Genomic DNA, 15,099 nt, shown 5'->3' on the forward strand with positions numbered 1-15,099 from the left:
TGAGAACAAAGGCAAATGGTGCTGGGTTTTCTGCCTCCGTGCTTGTGACCCATGGCTTGCCTTGATCGTTAGAATTTGACACTTTTCATTGTCTATGGCAATGATGAGTTTTTTTGTTATGTAAATTACAAAACTTGTAACAAGTGGTAAAATGAGACTTTCTCTATGTATATTTATTCACAGAGGTTTTTGGATCTGTAAGCAACTCCCTTTGATTCAAGTGAAGCACCTAACTGCAGCAGATCTAGTCTTTAATGTTACTCTTGTCTAATTAAGCTGTTTCACCATCAGTTTCAACAGGGGAAGAATTCAGATTGTGATGACAGACCATAATTTGTAATTATTAGTACAAAAGAGAAACAAACTTACATGTCCGGTACCAGTAGAGGGAACTTATCTTTCTTCTGGACAGCCTAAAAGCCTGTCATACATTTCTTTAGGTTTCTTACTTTCATGAGATAATTTTGACCCCTTTGTGGTTACATGTCAAAAAGCAAGATCTTGTATTAAAGGTAGTAGGACTATGGGATAATTCAGCAAATATAATACCATACTATACGTATTTTAGCATAAAACTGGCTGACTTGGCTGATCTCAATAGTAGACAAAACTTTAAAATAGTTATTAAATATACATGTATTTATAAAATCATTTATTCATATAAAAGTTTGCATTCAAACTGTGACCAATATTACTGTATTGTTTGTGTGGGAATCACCTGGTTGTCATCTAATAAGATCAAGCAGAGGATGTTTTCTGGATTCCATTTGGATGTTAGGGCATAACTGAATGAAAAAGGAAAATTAGTTATGTTTTTTTCTATTCTTCTGTCTGTCCTAATGTTGCCTTTCCTGTTGCCAGGGGAAGTAGATTGTAAGGAGATGGGTGACTGTGTGCCAGGATCAGGATCTGCATCTACAGACTTGTGCCTTCCTGCTCTTGATTACCTCAGGAGATGTTCTCAGGTATCACAAACAATCTTATACAGGCACTGACCTGGCCTAGGAAATAGTTCTAACCTGCAGGCTTTGCATCAGGCATTAGATGGTTTGCATTAATCCAACAGAGTCTGTGGTGAGCCTGATGACAGTACCTGCAGTGCCAGGTGGACAGTGTAGTGATCTGAGGGGATGTCAATACCTTCTAGGCCAGCTAGTGGTGGGAGAGCTGAGAAGATAAAAACACTGAGACCTAAGGAGCATGTGGGAAAATGTGAATAATCAAAACTTAGTAGTAACGTATTCAAAGCTAAATTCATTCTTATTTAAACAGATACCATAAATAGTGTTGGGAATGAAAGAGGAAAAAAACCCCAACAATGCAGCCTGAGAATTTTCAGATCTTAATAAGAGCAACAGGTTACACCCTCTGAAATGCAGAAGCAGCTTATCTGTAATATGAAAACATATCTGAAGCTCAGGGCAAATCTCTGACAATTAGAATGCTGGCATGTTTCCTGTAATCTCCTTGCACGCAGCACATTTTATTATCCAGGGTTATCTGGACAATTTTTGTCTAATTTTATTGTATTGTTTGTATTTCTGTAGTACCTGCAGGTCTTTTTGCTGGACCCAGGCCATGGCTTTTTCTGGATACAATACAAATGCACAACAAAGGATGTTACCATAGCTGAAAGGACTAATATCTAAATTCAGAGATAATGGGTGGATTTAGTGTACAGACTGAGAAAAGAAGGAAAGAATAATGCAGCTTAGAATAATAAACAGCAGACATAGCAAGCTTTACTTGTTACTTAGTGCACTTTAAAAAAATTAGTGAATATCTGTGTATATCTAATGTTTGTTCTACCTATACACCGCACCACATCATTATTCCTTATCATTACAAAACTCAGTCTACAGTAAGGCAAAAATATTTTCTCCTCTTTAAAATAAGCAGCTATTTATATCTTGTTATGCCTTTTAACTTGTCAGTAGAAGAAGAACAGGAATGACTAAACAAAAAAATCATGCCTGTATACTGGAAATACATTATTCGCTTTAGAAAGACCTGATAGAATGGTAGTAGCTTCCCAGCACAGTTCTGTAGTTTGGTTTTGTTATGTAATGACAGCCCAGGTAATGAAGCTCTGAAATAAACCTGGACAGGTCCTTTTATCATATTTACTTCGTCCCTCAGAGTTTCAAAATATTCTATGTACAGCTAATGGAGCTTCGTAGGTCACAGATACACTCAGTAAGTCATAACATTTGTCCCTCACAAATGAGGAGCCAGCACACTCCCTTCTCAGAAATGTGTTATTTAAATTGCTGCTCTCCCTCTATTTCTACTCCCAACCCTTTACTTGTCAATGAACAGAAGAATTCTGGCCTCTAATTGTGTTTTTATTACTTTCATTTTATATACCTATGTTGTATGTGATAGCTTTTACAAACTTTCCCATATATGTTTATCTTTTCTTTCTTTCTCTGTCTCCTTCCCTCCTTCCCCAAGTTGTTAGCCAAAATCTATAAGATGCCCTTGAAACCCATCTTCCTTAGTGGCCGGCTGGTTAACTTGCCCCGCAGAGTGCAGGAGCAGTCAGCCAGCAGTGAGGATGGCATTGAGTGCATCCTTTCTGACTTTGATGACGACACTGGTAAGTGCATTGAAATGCAGTAAATGCAGAATTAATCAGTTGCTTCTTCTGTATGTTCCTGTAAATTTTGCCAACAGCTGAAAGCAAAATCCTGTTGTCTACACACACATGTGTGCACGCTGAGCTTGGAAGTTCAGGTCATGTCACCTTCTTTATGTTGAAAGATACAGTTCGTATATAAGAAAATACAGCCCCTCTCTTGGGGCAAGATAATCATTAAATTAATAATGTTTTGATTATGCTGATATTCATAATGCAACCAGTATGTATTTCTGAGAGCTAGCACAAAAATACTTTCTAGACCACAGCTGAAGTAATGGAGTGAAAAACTTTTAAGGTTGGTATTGGCAGGCCTGCCTTTACCACAAGAAAAATCAGTATTGAGTTATAGTCTAGAAAGATAAAGAATAATTGTTTAAATGTTTCCAAATTTGTACTGTGGTCTGTTGAAATAAACAGTGAATTTCTGAAGTCCATAAAAAGTTCTATGACCTCCAGAAAAACATGCAGCATTTGTCTCCTGTTTATTTGTGTAGCTTATCTGGGTTGTGGATTAATCAGGTGTTTGATGAACTAGGTCTCTGCAGAGCCAAGTGGTAGAGTGGTAGACTTAATCTAAAAGGAGGGAAAAGGAGACTATCATTTCAAAAATTGGACATTTATTGCACAAAAATTACACAGCAAGAGTGAACATGCAAGAACCCATGATCTTTAAATTAATTAATTTCTTAGCTCCCATCACTTTCTGAGGGCAAGTTTCACCTATGGTCAATGTGGTATCTCACTCGTGGTTTTTAATCTTTCTTTCTCTACTTGTAGGCCTTATCAATGTCTGGATTATTCTGCTGGAAGAATTAACAACTGCCATATCCAACTGTCCCCGTCAGCACCAGCCTCCTACTTTGGATCTGCTCTTTGAATTGCTGAGGGATGTTGCCAAGACACCTGGTAATTAAAGAGCTTGATAAAATATGAGCTAGCAGAGTCCTGACCTGAACCCTTTAGAATCCTAAACCACTTCTCTAAAGTGTGTTACTCATGCTAAAGCTGCACAGAGGCATTCTCAAGTAGAAAGGGATTTTCTTAGAGCTGATTTGTTGTTCCAGTCAGTGCATTTTCTGTTGACAAAAGGTGTCTTGTAAGAGCATATTGAACATATTCTTAGATTCATTGCACAAGTAAGGAGGTGCAGTATTCTGTCGATGTCCTAGCCACAGAAAATGTTTGCTTGGTGTCTAGAAAAGACAGCAGGTAAACAGTTGACTAAATGTTCATATAGTACCTCACAACTGGATCCAAAACATCTTACCATTATCATCTCACAAAAAAATTTCAGAATCTGCTTTCTTCAGCATCATCCCAGGCCTCAAGCTTAGAACAACTTTGCAAATTTGAGCATGTAGGTTTTGTAAGCAAAAAATATACAATCATCATTGTGTTTATTTTAAGGACCAGGATTTGGCATTTATGCAGTTGTACATCTTCTTCTTCCCACGATGTCTCTTTGGCTCCATCGCAGCCATGGTGACCATTGTTACTGGGATGTGGCATCTGCTAATTTCAAGCATGCCATTGGCCTTTCCTGTGAACTTGTAGTGGAACACATTCAGAATTTCATACACTCAGGTATGTCATTGTACTGTCACATCCACTGTCATCAGTGACATGTTACTGAATAGCTAGCTGGGTAGATGGAGTCATTGCTTTTTTCATTGCTCAGGCATAAAATAAGAGAAGGAGGAGGGTTAATTTCTCTTTGGGACTTTTTTGTTCTGTATAGGGTTTAGAATTATGGGAGCAGGAGGGGGGGAAATTGTAAGGGACTGATGGAAGTTATTTAGTCCAGCTTCCTGCTCCGAGCAGGGCTATCTTTAAAATTAAATCATCATAGTCTTTATTATACTTTCAAAAAGACAGTACAAAGGCTTTGATCATAAAGAACTAAACTATCAGAAACAGGATCTAAGAGAATTTCCCCTGTACCACTTAAGTCCAGATATTTTATATTGTTAACATCAAAAGGATTGTTCTTATTTCAGCTTGATGCAATGCATGCTTCAAAATTGAACTCTGATAGCTGCGTAAAAAGAATTTTATTCTGTAAATTCTCTGAATAGCAGTAAGTGTAGCAAGACTGTTTAATTATAATGAAAAGGCAATGATGTTAAAACCAGTCTTTGTCTTTTCCTTATAGATATTGGTTATGAAAATATGATCAACACTATGCTGAAAGATCTTTTCAAGTTGCTGGTAGCCTGTGTAGCAGAACCAACAGAAATTATTTCCAGAGTTGGCTGCTCTTGTATCAGGTAACCCAATCTGTTCACTCCTGGCATATTCAAAAAAAGATGTCTGTGCCTTTGAAGAACTTGTGAACTGGTTAAATTGGTAAACATCTCAAAAGAAGTCTACATTGTATCTTACCACTTGTTATTTGAAGAATTAATTTTAGATTTACTAACCTTTTCTTGCTGTTTTCAGTCTGCTTCAGAACCTGTGATTTTAGGCATTACTGTATGTATGATTCCCATAAAAAGCATTTGTACATTACTTATAGTTAGTCAGTAATTGACCCTTAGGAAAAATAATCAAGAGTGTTTCTGCTGGAATTAACAGGTCTTCAGAGGTAATTAATACCTTTCACAGCCTTCAGGTTATTACATTCATGATCAAAATAAGCATTGTATTTATATACTTATACATTGTGTGGCAAGATGATTATTTAGGCAAAAAGCAAAGGAAAAAAGTCAAAACTACAGTGTAATTACAAATATAGGTCTGGGTAGCAACTGAGGAGATGGGATAACCTTAGTCTAACTACTAAATAAGCCTTTTGTCCTGTTTTCATGGAATCATAGGATGGTTTGGGTTGGAAGGAACCTTTAAAGATCATCTGGTTCCAACCCTCCTGCCATGGGCAGGGCAGAGACACCTTTCAGTAGACTAGGTTGTTCAAAGCCCAGTCCAATCTGGCCTTGAACACTTCCAGGGATGGGAATTTTCAACCTTCTCCCTTTACAAGTAAGAATTGTCTAGTTCCTTCTTGAACACAGGAACTTTTTCCTGTGTCCTTGCAGGTATGTGTTAGTGACAGCAGGGCCTGTTTTTACTGAAGAGATGTGGAGACTTGCATGTTGTGCCTTGCAGGATGCATTCTCTGCCACTCTGGAGCCAGTAAAGGTAAACTTGCCTTTTTGCTTACAGTTTATAACTAGTGTGAGTAATTTTGTCTAACTTTTGAGAGGTGGCTTTTCTTCTTCGGACAAGTTTTTGTGTACCAAGCCAGGAAAAGAAGTGCAAAGATTATGTGGTAACTTTTGTTAATTTGTCAATTCATAATGAAACGTTGGATAAACAGGGGAGTTTGAAATCAGTTTTTCTTAACATGTACATTCAACACTACTAGCTAACAGTCCAGACTTATTTTAAATTACCTTGCCAGTATGAAATCAGAAGAGTTCAGTAGATGAAAACTTACCTTTTGATCCATTTCTTCCTCTGGATTGGCTAAAACTAGACAGAAGACAATCTTGCTTACTTAATCCTGTAGCTGCATGCTCCATATGTAGATTAGTTTTCAACTCGCTGTCTTGTAGACAAAAAATCCTGTTACATGATTGCAGGCCAGAGTGCATAAGAAGCTGTAGTGCCTTTACACTGTATATATTAAATGCTAACTGGCAGGTGACCAGTGGATGGCAATGGCAATTCTCTCTGAATCTTGTATTTCACACGAACAGGCTGGACAGTGCTACAGCCACTAACTTGTCTAACACACGGTGAAAGTCTGATGTTGTGTCTTTCTATAGAACCTGTTGGGCTATTTCCACAGTGGTTCTGAAAGCTTTAGTGGAGATGCCTGTGAAGTGAAGGTGGCAGCCCCCTCCCTCTCACCAAGTGCTGAAGCTGAATACTGGAGAATCAGAGCCATGGCACAACAGGTACTAATGGATGTTTCAGGAAAAGTCAGAGAACCTTTCAAACTTGGGGCTTTTCTTTATAAAAATGTTTTTACCACCAACTTCCTCACAAACTCTGTAGGCAAAGACTTTCTCATGACTAGACTAACATTTATTTGTCTAATAATAGTATTCAGGAAAAGTAATAAAAACAAGGAAAAAACACCCCACCTTCAAAACTGTCCCCCTGTAAGTAGGAATTAGGAATGCCTAGGAGAGGGAAAGATGCATAGTACCTGAGGAGGACTGAAGATGAACCTGTTGTCTAATGTAGTTTTAAAAACAGCAACATTAGCATACATCAGTGGAAATGTTTCTGAGAGAGAATGGGAAATAGTACTGTCACTGTGAATCCTCATCTAGAATACCATATACATTTCTGATTACTCTGTCAAAGACTGATAAATTCAAAGGGCAAAAATTCACTAGAACAGAAATGGTGATATGAAACTAGGAAAACAAGATTTGTTCAACCTATTAAAGCAGAGTTTGAAAAGAAATGCGGATTTTTTTTCTCTATAAATACCTAGGTATAGATTGCAGAGAAGAAGAGTTACTGGGAACTATCAGCAGAGCAAACTTGGAGACAACCTTCTTAGGGTCCCTTTGACTACAATGGAGTTATTCATTTTATGGTTAAAGTGGTTATATGAAACAAGTTCTTTGAAATACAGCAGACTGAACTTAATGACCTGCAGGGTACCATAAAACTGTAAATACTGTATGACAGTTTCATCATGGGAAAGCAGCTGGATTAAAACAGCCAGCAGATGTATGGTGTCAATTTCTGACTTCATAAATCAAACCCTGATGCTGCTTGAAAATCTGAGAGACAGAGACCAGGATTTGTGATCACAAATAACATGGCAGTGGCAGGCTTTGAATAGAAAAAAATGTTTTAAATTAAATTTTAAAGATGCAGAACTCAAGAGAAAGCAGGGAATGTGGCATTTATACTTTTCTTGTAGACACTATCGTTGGCACTCCCTGAGTTCTCCTTAGTAAGGATTTGCTGCAAATGTGAAGCTACAAGACAAAGCTACAGCAACTGAGAGTTGTTTCCCCATTTCCCTCTGTCTGGGTTTTGGCTGGGGTGGTGTTAAGTTTCTTCCTAGTAGCTGGTACAGTTCTGTGGTTTGAATTTAGTATGATAATAATGTTGATAACACACTGATGTTTTAGTTGTTGCTGAGCAGTGCTTACTCTAAGTCAAGGACTCTTCAGTTTCACATGCTCAGCTTGGGGAGAGCAGGGCCAGAACAGTTGATAGGAACTGGCCAGAGGGATATTCTATACCATAGAGTATCATGCTGTGTATGTAAATGGAGGGAGTTGGCTGGGAAGGGCCTATCACTGCTCAGGAACAGGCATGAGCAGCTGCATTCAGCAAGTTTTATTTCTCTCCTTCTTTTTTTTTTTGTTGCCTCCTTTTTTTTTGGTGGTGGTTGTTGTTTTTTTATACTTTATTTAACTTATTAAACCATTCATCTCAACCATGGGGTTTTACCTTTTTGCCCGGATTCTCCTCCCCATCTTCAAAGGGGACAAGGTGTGGGGTGTGGTAAGCAAGTGGCTGTGTGATACTAAGTTGATGTCTATGGTTAAACCTTGCATTCTCCCTATCACTGTAAAATATGACAGATCTTTGATGATGCAGGGAATCCTATTCTCAAGCCTCACCGCAACCCATTGCAAGTGCTAAACTGATTGCTTTATGTGACTTGTTGTTTTCTAGGTCTTCATGCTGGAGACTCAGTGCTCCCCAAAGACCCCTAGCAATAAGGAAGGGTTTGAACATGCCCAGTCATGTGTGCTCATCATTGACCTACCACCAGATAAGAAACCAAATGGGCATAGCCAGAGAAGGTAAAATATCTTCTCAGGAAAATACTGTCTCATTAAAAGTAAGATAAAAATACTGCCAGCCAGCCAGAGATGTGAACTGAGCCTGGCAAACCATACCTCTCCCTGGGGCTTATCAAAAAAACAAATACACTGATCAAATTAGGTTTTGTGACACTGTTATGTTTGTAATGATACCTAGCAAATGCAATGTCTGCTTCACTAATGGTCTTTTAAATTCAATATTACTCAACTAAGAAGGTAGAAAAAGTCCATGGATAGACTGGAGTAGTATAAAATGAAGAGTCCACATCCAAAGCTGTGAAACTGTCAACATATAGGGCTTGGGAATGTTGTTTTTGCTTGGCACTTTATTTTTGTGGAAGTCCTTCTATTATGTTACCACCACAGAAACTCATGCATTTGCATGACAATTGGATCCCGTTAAAGAATATTTCTTTTTGCTTGCACTTAGTTCTTTAAGCAACTACTGTAACATCAGTAGGGCCAAGATCAGAATTCTGCATTCAGGGTTTGTGTTTGTATTGCAAAGTATCTAATACATAGCATGAAATTGTCTTTTACAAGATACCAAACCTGCTTCTATACCACTTCAGGCGATCTCATTCAAATCTAAACTATTGCTTGCAACAAGGAGCCAGAATGTGATGGTCCCTTCTTTGGATGGACAGGAAGAAAGAACGTGCAAGATGTCTCTTCTTACACAGCTGTACAGAAGTTTCCCCCAAGAGCAGGTGCTTTGTTGCCTTGCCTGCAGGGAACAGGGTCCTGCACAGAGATGAAGAAAGGTTGAGATCACAGTCTAAACCCTTTGTGCTGGGAAAATATCTGCTTTATCCAAAGGTTTGCAGATCATTTTTCTTGCAATAATGAATGCAAAGTAAAAGACTGGGATACTCACCTCTCACACCTCATAAGGCCGTGCAATCTAACAGGCTGTGTTCATAAAGGTAGCATGGGTCTTGGTCTTGCTTGTCTTTAAACAAATAAATAGAGCTTGCAATTAATACAAACTCTGAATGCTCTCACACTGCGCTTTGTCTAAACAACTGCAAAAAGTGTATATGCCAATAGGCCAGTGTTACCCCAGCAATGCTCAGTTTTTCACCAAAATACGGCTCAAAATTTGACTGTGCCACTGTTTTTCATATTATTTGCTACAGCAGTGCGGTAATATGCCAGACATGCATGCTAGTAACTGTGGCCTTTCAAAAGTTTTACTTTAACCTTAGCCAGGTTTCTCTTCTCCCTTTTGCTTTTGTTTCCTTAATGCTGCATCGTTTCACAGGAAGCTGGGGTAAGGGAGCTTTTCTTCTTCCTAAAAAGTAATCATATATTTCAGGTTGAAACTTTGGGCAGAATAAGAAAATACTATCCTTAACCAGCTTTGGCATTGTTTTCACCTATAGTTCTGTACTAGTTTCTTTTGGGATTGAGCAGTACTTTACACTATCCTTGTAAATTGCTTTTTTGGCTGTTACAAGGAAAGAGGATCTCCTTCATTCCTGACTCCACTTTTGGAAAAGGATTAGTTGCTTGAAATCACTGCAAGCTCTCATTTAACTTTATACATGCTCTTAAGAGCTTTTCTGAGTCAGAGCCACTAATGATTTTTTTACAGCAGAAAATTACTTCCCCATGAAGAGCTCAAATGTATGTGTTAATCATCAAGATTTTAGCACTGTCAGATAATAAGACTACTAAATTTTACTGGTGTGTCAGCACTGACAACTGTGTCATGGTAAGCAAACTGACATAGGTAACTTAATCCAAGAAGAAGTTTTAAAAAAAAGTTCAGACAAAAAATGTTGCATTCTGAAAACTGAGTTTTGATATGATTTCTCAAAAAAATATTTTAGATTAGACTTATTGTTTTGGTATTTCCAAACACTTTTGAAAGTTGTTTAATGAAAGTGGAATAATATTTGCAAGAAAAAAATAAAAGGTCTACAACTGAACTTCTCATGTTACATGAAGATTTGGTTTGACTTAGACCTTAAACTTCAGTATTGCAAGCAAATTGAAAAATCTCTTCCTTTCTTGATAGTCATGCTAATTAAAACATGAGCCATCATAGTTCCCTACATCAAAACAAGTATTCTTATGTGCATCAGCTCCATTTGAAACATTTGCTGCTGTAATCTTATGCAAAGTCTTTTTTTTTAAAGGCTAGGTTTTGCAGTTCATAATTTTAAATCCACGAGACAGCAAACAACAATGTTTTCCACTCTTTCTTCTAAGCCTTTGTTACCTGGAAGCTTCTCAGTGTTATTACTGGTGAAAGACCTGAAAACTCTGCCTGGAGGAATTTGCCATTCCTGAGTCCTCTAGGCAATTCAAAAATTATCAAGGGCTAGAAAAATTCACGGCATCTCTCTAACAGGAGCTAAGAATCACCCAACATTATATTTGAGAAACAGGGTCAGAAATAGATATTTCCATACTAGGCTCTCCATGTTCAAGTTGAAGTCTTAAGAGCAAACAGTGAAATGTGCCTTCAGCCAGACTTCAGCTTCTTTGCATGCTGCATTGCACTGCTGCTGTTTGTACATGTTTCCTTATTGGTTGGTTGGCTCTTCGTGCTTTATTTATAAGAAGTACTCCTGGTGTTAGTGGAAATGGAAAATGAGTAGTAAACTAGTTTTGGCCTCAATTTATCATGGCAAAGTTAAGGTTGTCTGACACACTGGTGAAGGAATAACTTGTGTGTTAAATTCCTCAGTCATAGTAGGCTGAAATATTGAGTGTACTTGCAGCTGCTAAGAAATTAAAATACAGAATAGTTAATTCCTCAGTGTCAGACACTGAAGAAAAGGACAAAAGTCTTAATAGAGCTGTTTTAATACTACCTCTGCACAAGTGCCATTAGTGTACTTGCTGTAGACAGTTACTTTTGCTTAACCAATGTGTCTTCCCTTCTAGGAAAGTATTTGAAAGAGTAGCTGAAAGACCATTCTAGAGTGCTTTATCTTTCTCCAGTTTTTTGTAACAAGGCTGGGAAAATGTGGCCTTTCATTTGCACTTTTCATGTTAGGTTCTAAAATATGAAGTAGTCCTGTACTTTTACTAAAAGCACAATGCACCATTTTAATATTCTGTGATTTTTTTCCTTCTCATGCTTGGTTTACCAAGTATTCCTTTCAGGACGATAGTGGTGAGCTTGCTGTCCCACCAAGTACTGCTCCAGAATTTATATGACATCTTACTGGAAGAATTTGTGAAAGGCCCTTCTAGCTTGGAGGAGAAAATGACAATACAAGTACCAGAAAACAAGTTGGCTGGGTTTCTCAGGTACATCTCCATGCAAAACCTGGCTGTCATCTTTGACTTACTACTGGACTCCTACAGAACAGCCAGAGAGTTTGACACCAGACCTGGGTTGAAGTGTTTACTGAAAAAAGTGTCTGGCATTAGTGGAGCTGCCAACTTGTATCGCCAGTCGGCAATGAGCTTCAACATCTACTTCCATGCCTTGGTTTGTGCAATCCTGACGAACCAGGAGAGCATCACTGCAGAGCAAGTGAAAAAGATCCTCTTTGAAGACGATGAGAGAAGCACAGACTCATCACAGCAGTGTTCTTCAGAAGATGAAGACATTTTTGAAGAAACTGCCCAGGTCAGTCCCCCACGAGGGAAGGAGAAGAGACAGTGGAGGGCTCGAATACCATCTCTGAGCGTACAGCCAGTCAGCAATGCAGACTGGGGATGGCTAATCAAGCGGCTTCATAAGCTCTGCATGGAACTGTGCAATAACTACATCCAGATGCATCTGGACCTGGAGAATAATGTAGAAGAGCCTCCAGTGTTCAAAGGTGACTCTTTCTTCATTTTGCCATCCTTTCACTCAGAAACCTCCACCCCATCAACCGGAGGGCTATCTGGGAAGGACACACCATCAGAAGATGACCGGAGTCAAATCAGAGACCAGCTGGGAGACAGCCTGACACCTCGAGGAGGGAGTGGAGAAATCTTGCTGCTACCCCCACCCCTAAGTCCTAAACCAGAGAAAAAGGAGCAAACCAAGAAAAAAGAATGGTGGGAGAGTGCTGGCAACAAGATCTACACCATAGCCACTGACAAAACTATCTCCAAGCTCATGACAGAATATAAGAAGAGAAAGCAGCAACAGGCCATGACATCCTTCACCAAAGAGGTCAAAGTGGAAAAGAAAGGGGAGCTTCTGGGTTCAAGAGAGTCAGACTCACCTGTACTCCAGCGGCCACAACATCTTATGGATCATGGTCAAATGAGGCATTCATTCAGTGCTGGTCCAGAGATCTTGAGACAAGAGAAAAGACCACGCTCAGGATCCACAGTCAGCTCCCTGAATATATCTGTTAGGGATGCTGAGGCCCAAATACAGGTAGGACATTCTTATAGAATGCTAATAATAATAGCAATAATTGAAAAGATACCTATGCATATTATCTTATTATACATACTTCATTAAATGTCCTCATTACATAAAGCCATCATGATGAGGACTGAATCTTTCAGCAGCTGGACCGGCAAAAACCTGGTTCTGTCCTATTAAAACAAAGTCAGGTCTTTAGGGAAGTACTATCAGGCATATACTAGTTCAGCTTTCAGGAGTGTTTCTGTGACTGGGACCAAAGCTGTACTTAATCGTAAGAACTAACAACCTACAGCAAACTCATTGCTTACTGCTGAGGGTTCTAGCCCACTTAAGGCTTTTGAAAATGTCATGCTTCTTGTCACAATGCTTTTGTACTTAAGGAAGGCTTTTTTTTTAAATTCCAAAGCAGAAATAGTGGACTCTGTAGCTAAACAGAAGCTTGCTGCTTGCATGTCCCCGTGAACAAAGCAGTGAAAGCATCAGACTTGACAGACTTTGTTCACTGTGGGACGAAATAAAGGTTGATGAAGAATGAGCGTGATACTGCAATATTACAGACAATAACTTAGAGCACTGAATGTGAATTATGAAGACACAGTGAACATTAAGTGAATATGCTGTCATTACTCAGTCCTCTTCATGAGGCTGAAACCACCAGATACCTTATTTTCTGCCTCAACCCAATGGGCTCATCTCTTCAGAAAGACTAAAGAATCTTTTTTTGTATCCTATTTATTTGTAGGCATGGACCAACATGGTGCTGACAGTTCTCAACCAGATTCAGGCCTTGCCAGACCAAACTTTCACTGCTCTGCAGCCAGCAGTGTTCCCCTGTATCAGCCAGCTGACTTGCCACGTGACGGATAACCGTGTCCGCCAGGCAGTACGGGAATGGCTGGGAAGAGTGGGCCGAGTTTACGATATCATCATTTAAACTAAGCTGTGCTCTGTTGCAAAGGGCAGGAGGCATCCAAGGTATACAGAAAAGAAGTGTTTGGGGTTCATTAATTGCCTGTTTGTTGGTAAATTAAGAAACACCAAGCTTGTCAATTTAAATCATCTGTCCACTTGAGACTGTGTGTTCCTCACTCACGCTAGCAAAGGAGGCAAAGCATGAGTCTGTCCAGGGGGTCTGCCATGGCCTCAGCACCCAGAAACTGCCAGTACATCAGGCTGGTACCTGAAGGGGTGATACATTTCAGTAGCCTTCATTTTAATTCAAATTTGCAACAGTGGAAGTGACAAGAAACTGCAGCTGAACTTCCACACTTGCAATTAGCTGTGAACGCAACTGTCATGTGGAGGTCAGTAAGCCTATGTAACTTAAAAAATAAATACAAGTCAGGGAAAAGGTGGGGCTATAGGACAAGTAAAAAGGTGACACTTTTTAGGGTAACATTTTCCTTTCAAAAATTAGCATGAGAGAGGATAGACAACTAAAGATTAGTGTAGTAACTAAATGCCTCACTTACTAGAGAAAGTGGAAATTTATTTTGCTCTGAGAAGAGCCTTTGAAGTCTGGTCACATTTGGAGTAGCTAAAGTATGCCAGGTCTAAACTGGTGAACCATGCACAGACTACTCATCCTTTCACTGCTCAAAGAGAAGTGGCACTGTCAATCTGCCCTCTCTACAATGCTACCCTGGCTGCCTCTTCAGCTGTGCCTACAGCTGAGCATTTTTCCACATGCCTAATTCCCCCTAAGGGCAAAAAGGAAGATTGTTTTGCTGTTTCCTGTAAAGCTGTGGGCAAGACACACCACAGAGCAAATACCAGCATGTGCCAGTATCCAGCAGTCAACTAAGCAGAATAAAGTGTTTCAGTTTAAGCAACACTCCGGCTGCGAATCTACTGGAAATTTATGTTTGCGTATACAGAGCTGCTGTAGCCAGGAACACCCTTTATCACCTTTGTCAAACTTAGCCTATCACTCCACATTGAGGTGAAACAAGATGGAAAATAGTCTGAAAGGGAGGTATCGTTCCTGTTTCTTTCCCCTTTCTTGTCTGCTGCTGTAAATAGGGACAGAGCTTCATGGAGGTGCATCGCTCTCTGTGCAGCCTCCTGTAGGGACTACCACAATTTGCTGTTGTTAGTTAAGGGGGAGGAGGAGGGGAAGGATTGACTATTGTGTTGTCAAATGCATGTGTGATGCTTTTCACACTAGATACAGCAACGGGTTACCTTGCTGCACAAGTTATGTCACAGCTCCTGGGACATTCCATCTTGTACTCCCATACCACATAAATTGTTGATTAGAGTTGAAATAACTTGTTGAAAAGAAGTTGATTTTAATCTTGGGTGACCTCTTAATACTTTTC

General features: G+C 39.3%; 1 protein-coding gene across 1 annotated transcript in view; it reads left to right on the plus strand.

Moving 5' to 3' along the window:
* The window catches only part of KIAA1244 (KIAA1244 ortholog), a gene marked incomplete at its 5' end in the record, with an annotated part of 77,454 nt that extends 63,742 nt beyond the window's left edge, over positions 1-13,712 (plus strand). Inside the window, 10 exons of the mRNA XM_009083513.1 lie at positions 862-965; positions 2,455-2,599; positions 3,419-3,547; positions 4,049-4,225; positions 4,794-4,908; positions 5,677-5,779; positions 6,409-6,540; positions 8,294-8,424; positions 11,554-12,784; positions 13,521-13,712. Coding sequence (XP_009081761.1) covers positions 862-965; positions 2,455-2,599; positions 3,419-3,547; positions 4,049-4,225; positions 4,794-4,908; positions 5,677-5,779; positions 6,409-6,540; positions 8,294-8,424; positions 11,554-12,784; positions 13,521-13,712 — 2,459 coding nt within the window. The remainder of the gene's footprint in view (positions 1-861; positions 966-2,454; positions 2,600-3,418; positions 3,548-4,048; positions 4,226-4,793; positions 4,909-5,676; positions 5,780-6,408; positions 6,541-8,293; positions 8,425-11,553; positions 12,785-13,520) is intronic.
* Between the last annotated feature and the right edge of the window lie 1,387 nt (positions 13,713-15,099).

Source organism: Acanthisitta chloris, unplaced genomic scaffold (assembly GCF_000695815.1).
Source record: "Acanthisitta chloris isolate BGI_N310 unplaced genomic scaffold, ASM69581v1 scaffold12451, whole genome shotgun sequence".
In the NCBI taxonomy this organism is placed as follows: domain Eukaryota; kingdom Metazoa; phylum Chordata; class Aves; order Passeriformes; family Acanthisittidae; genus Acanthisitta; species Acanthisitta chloris.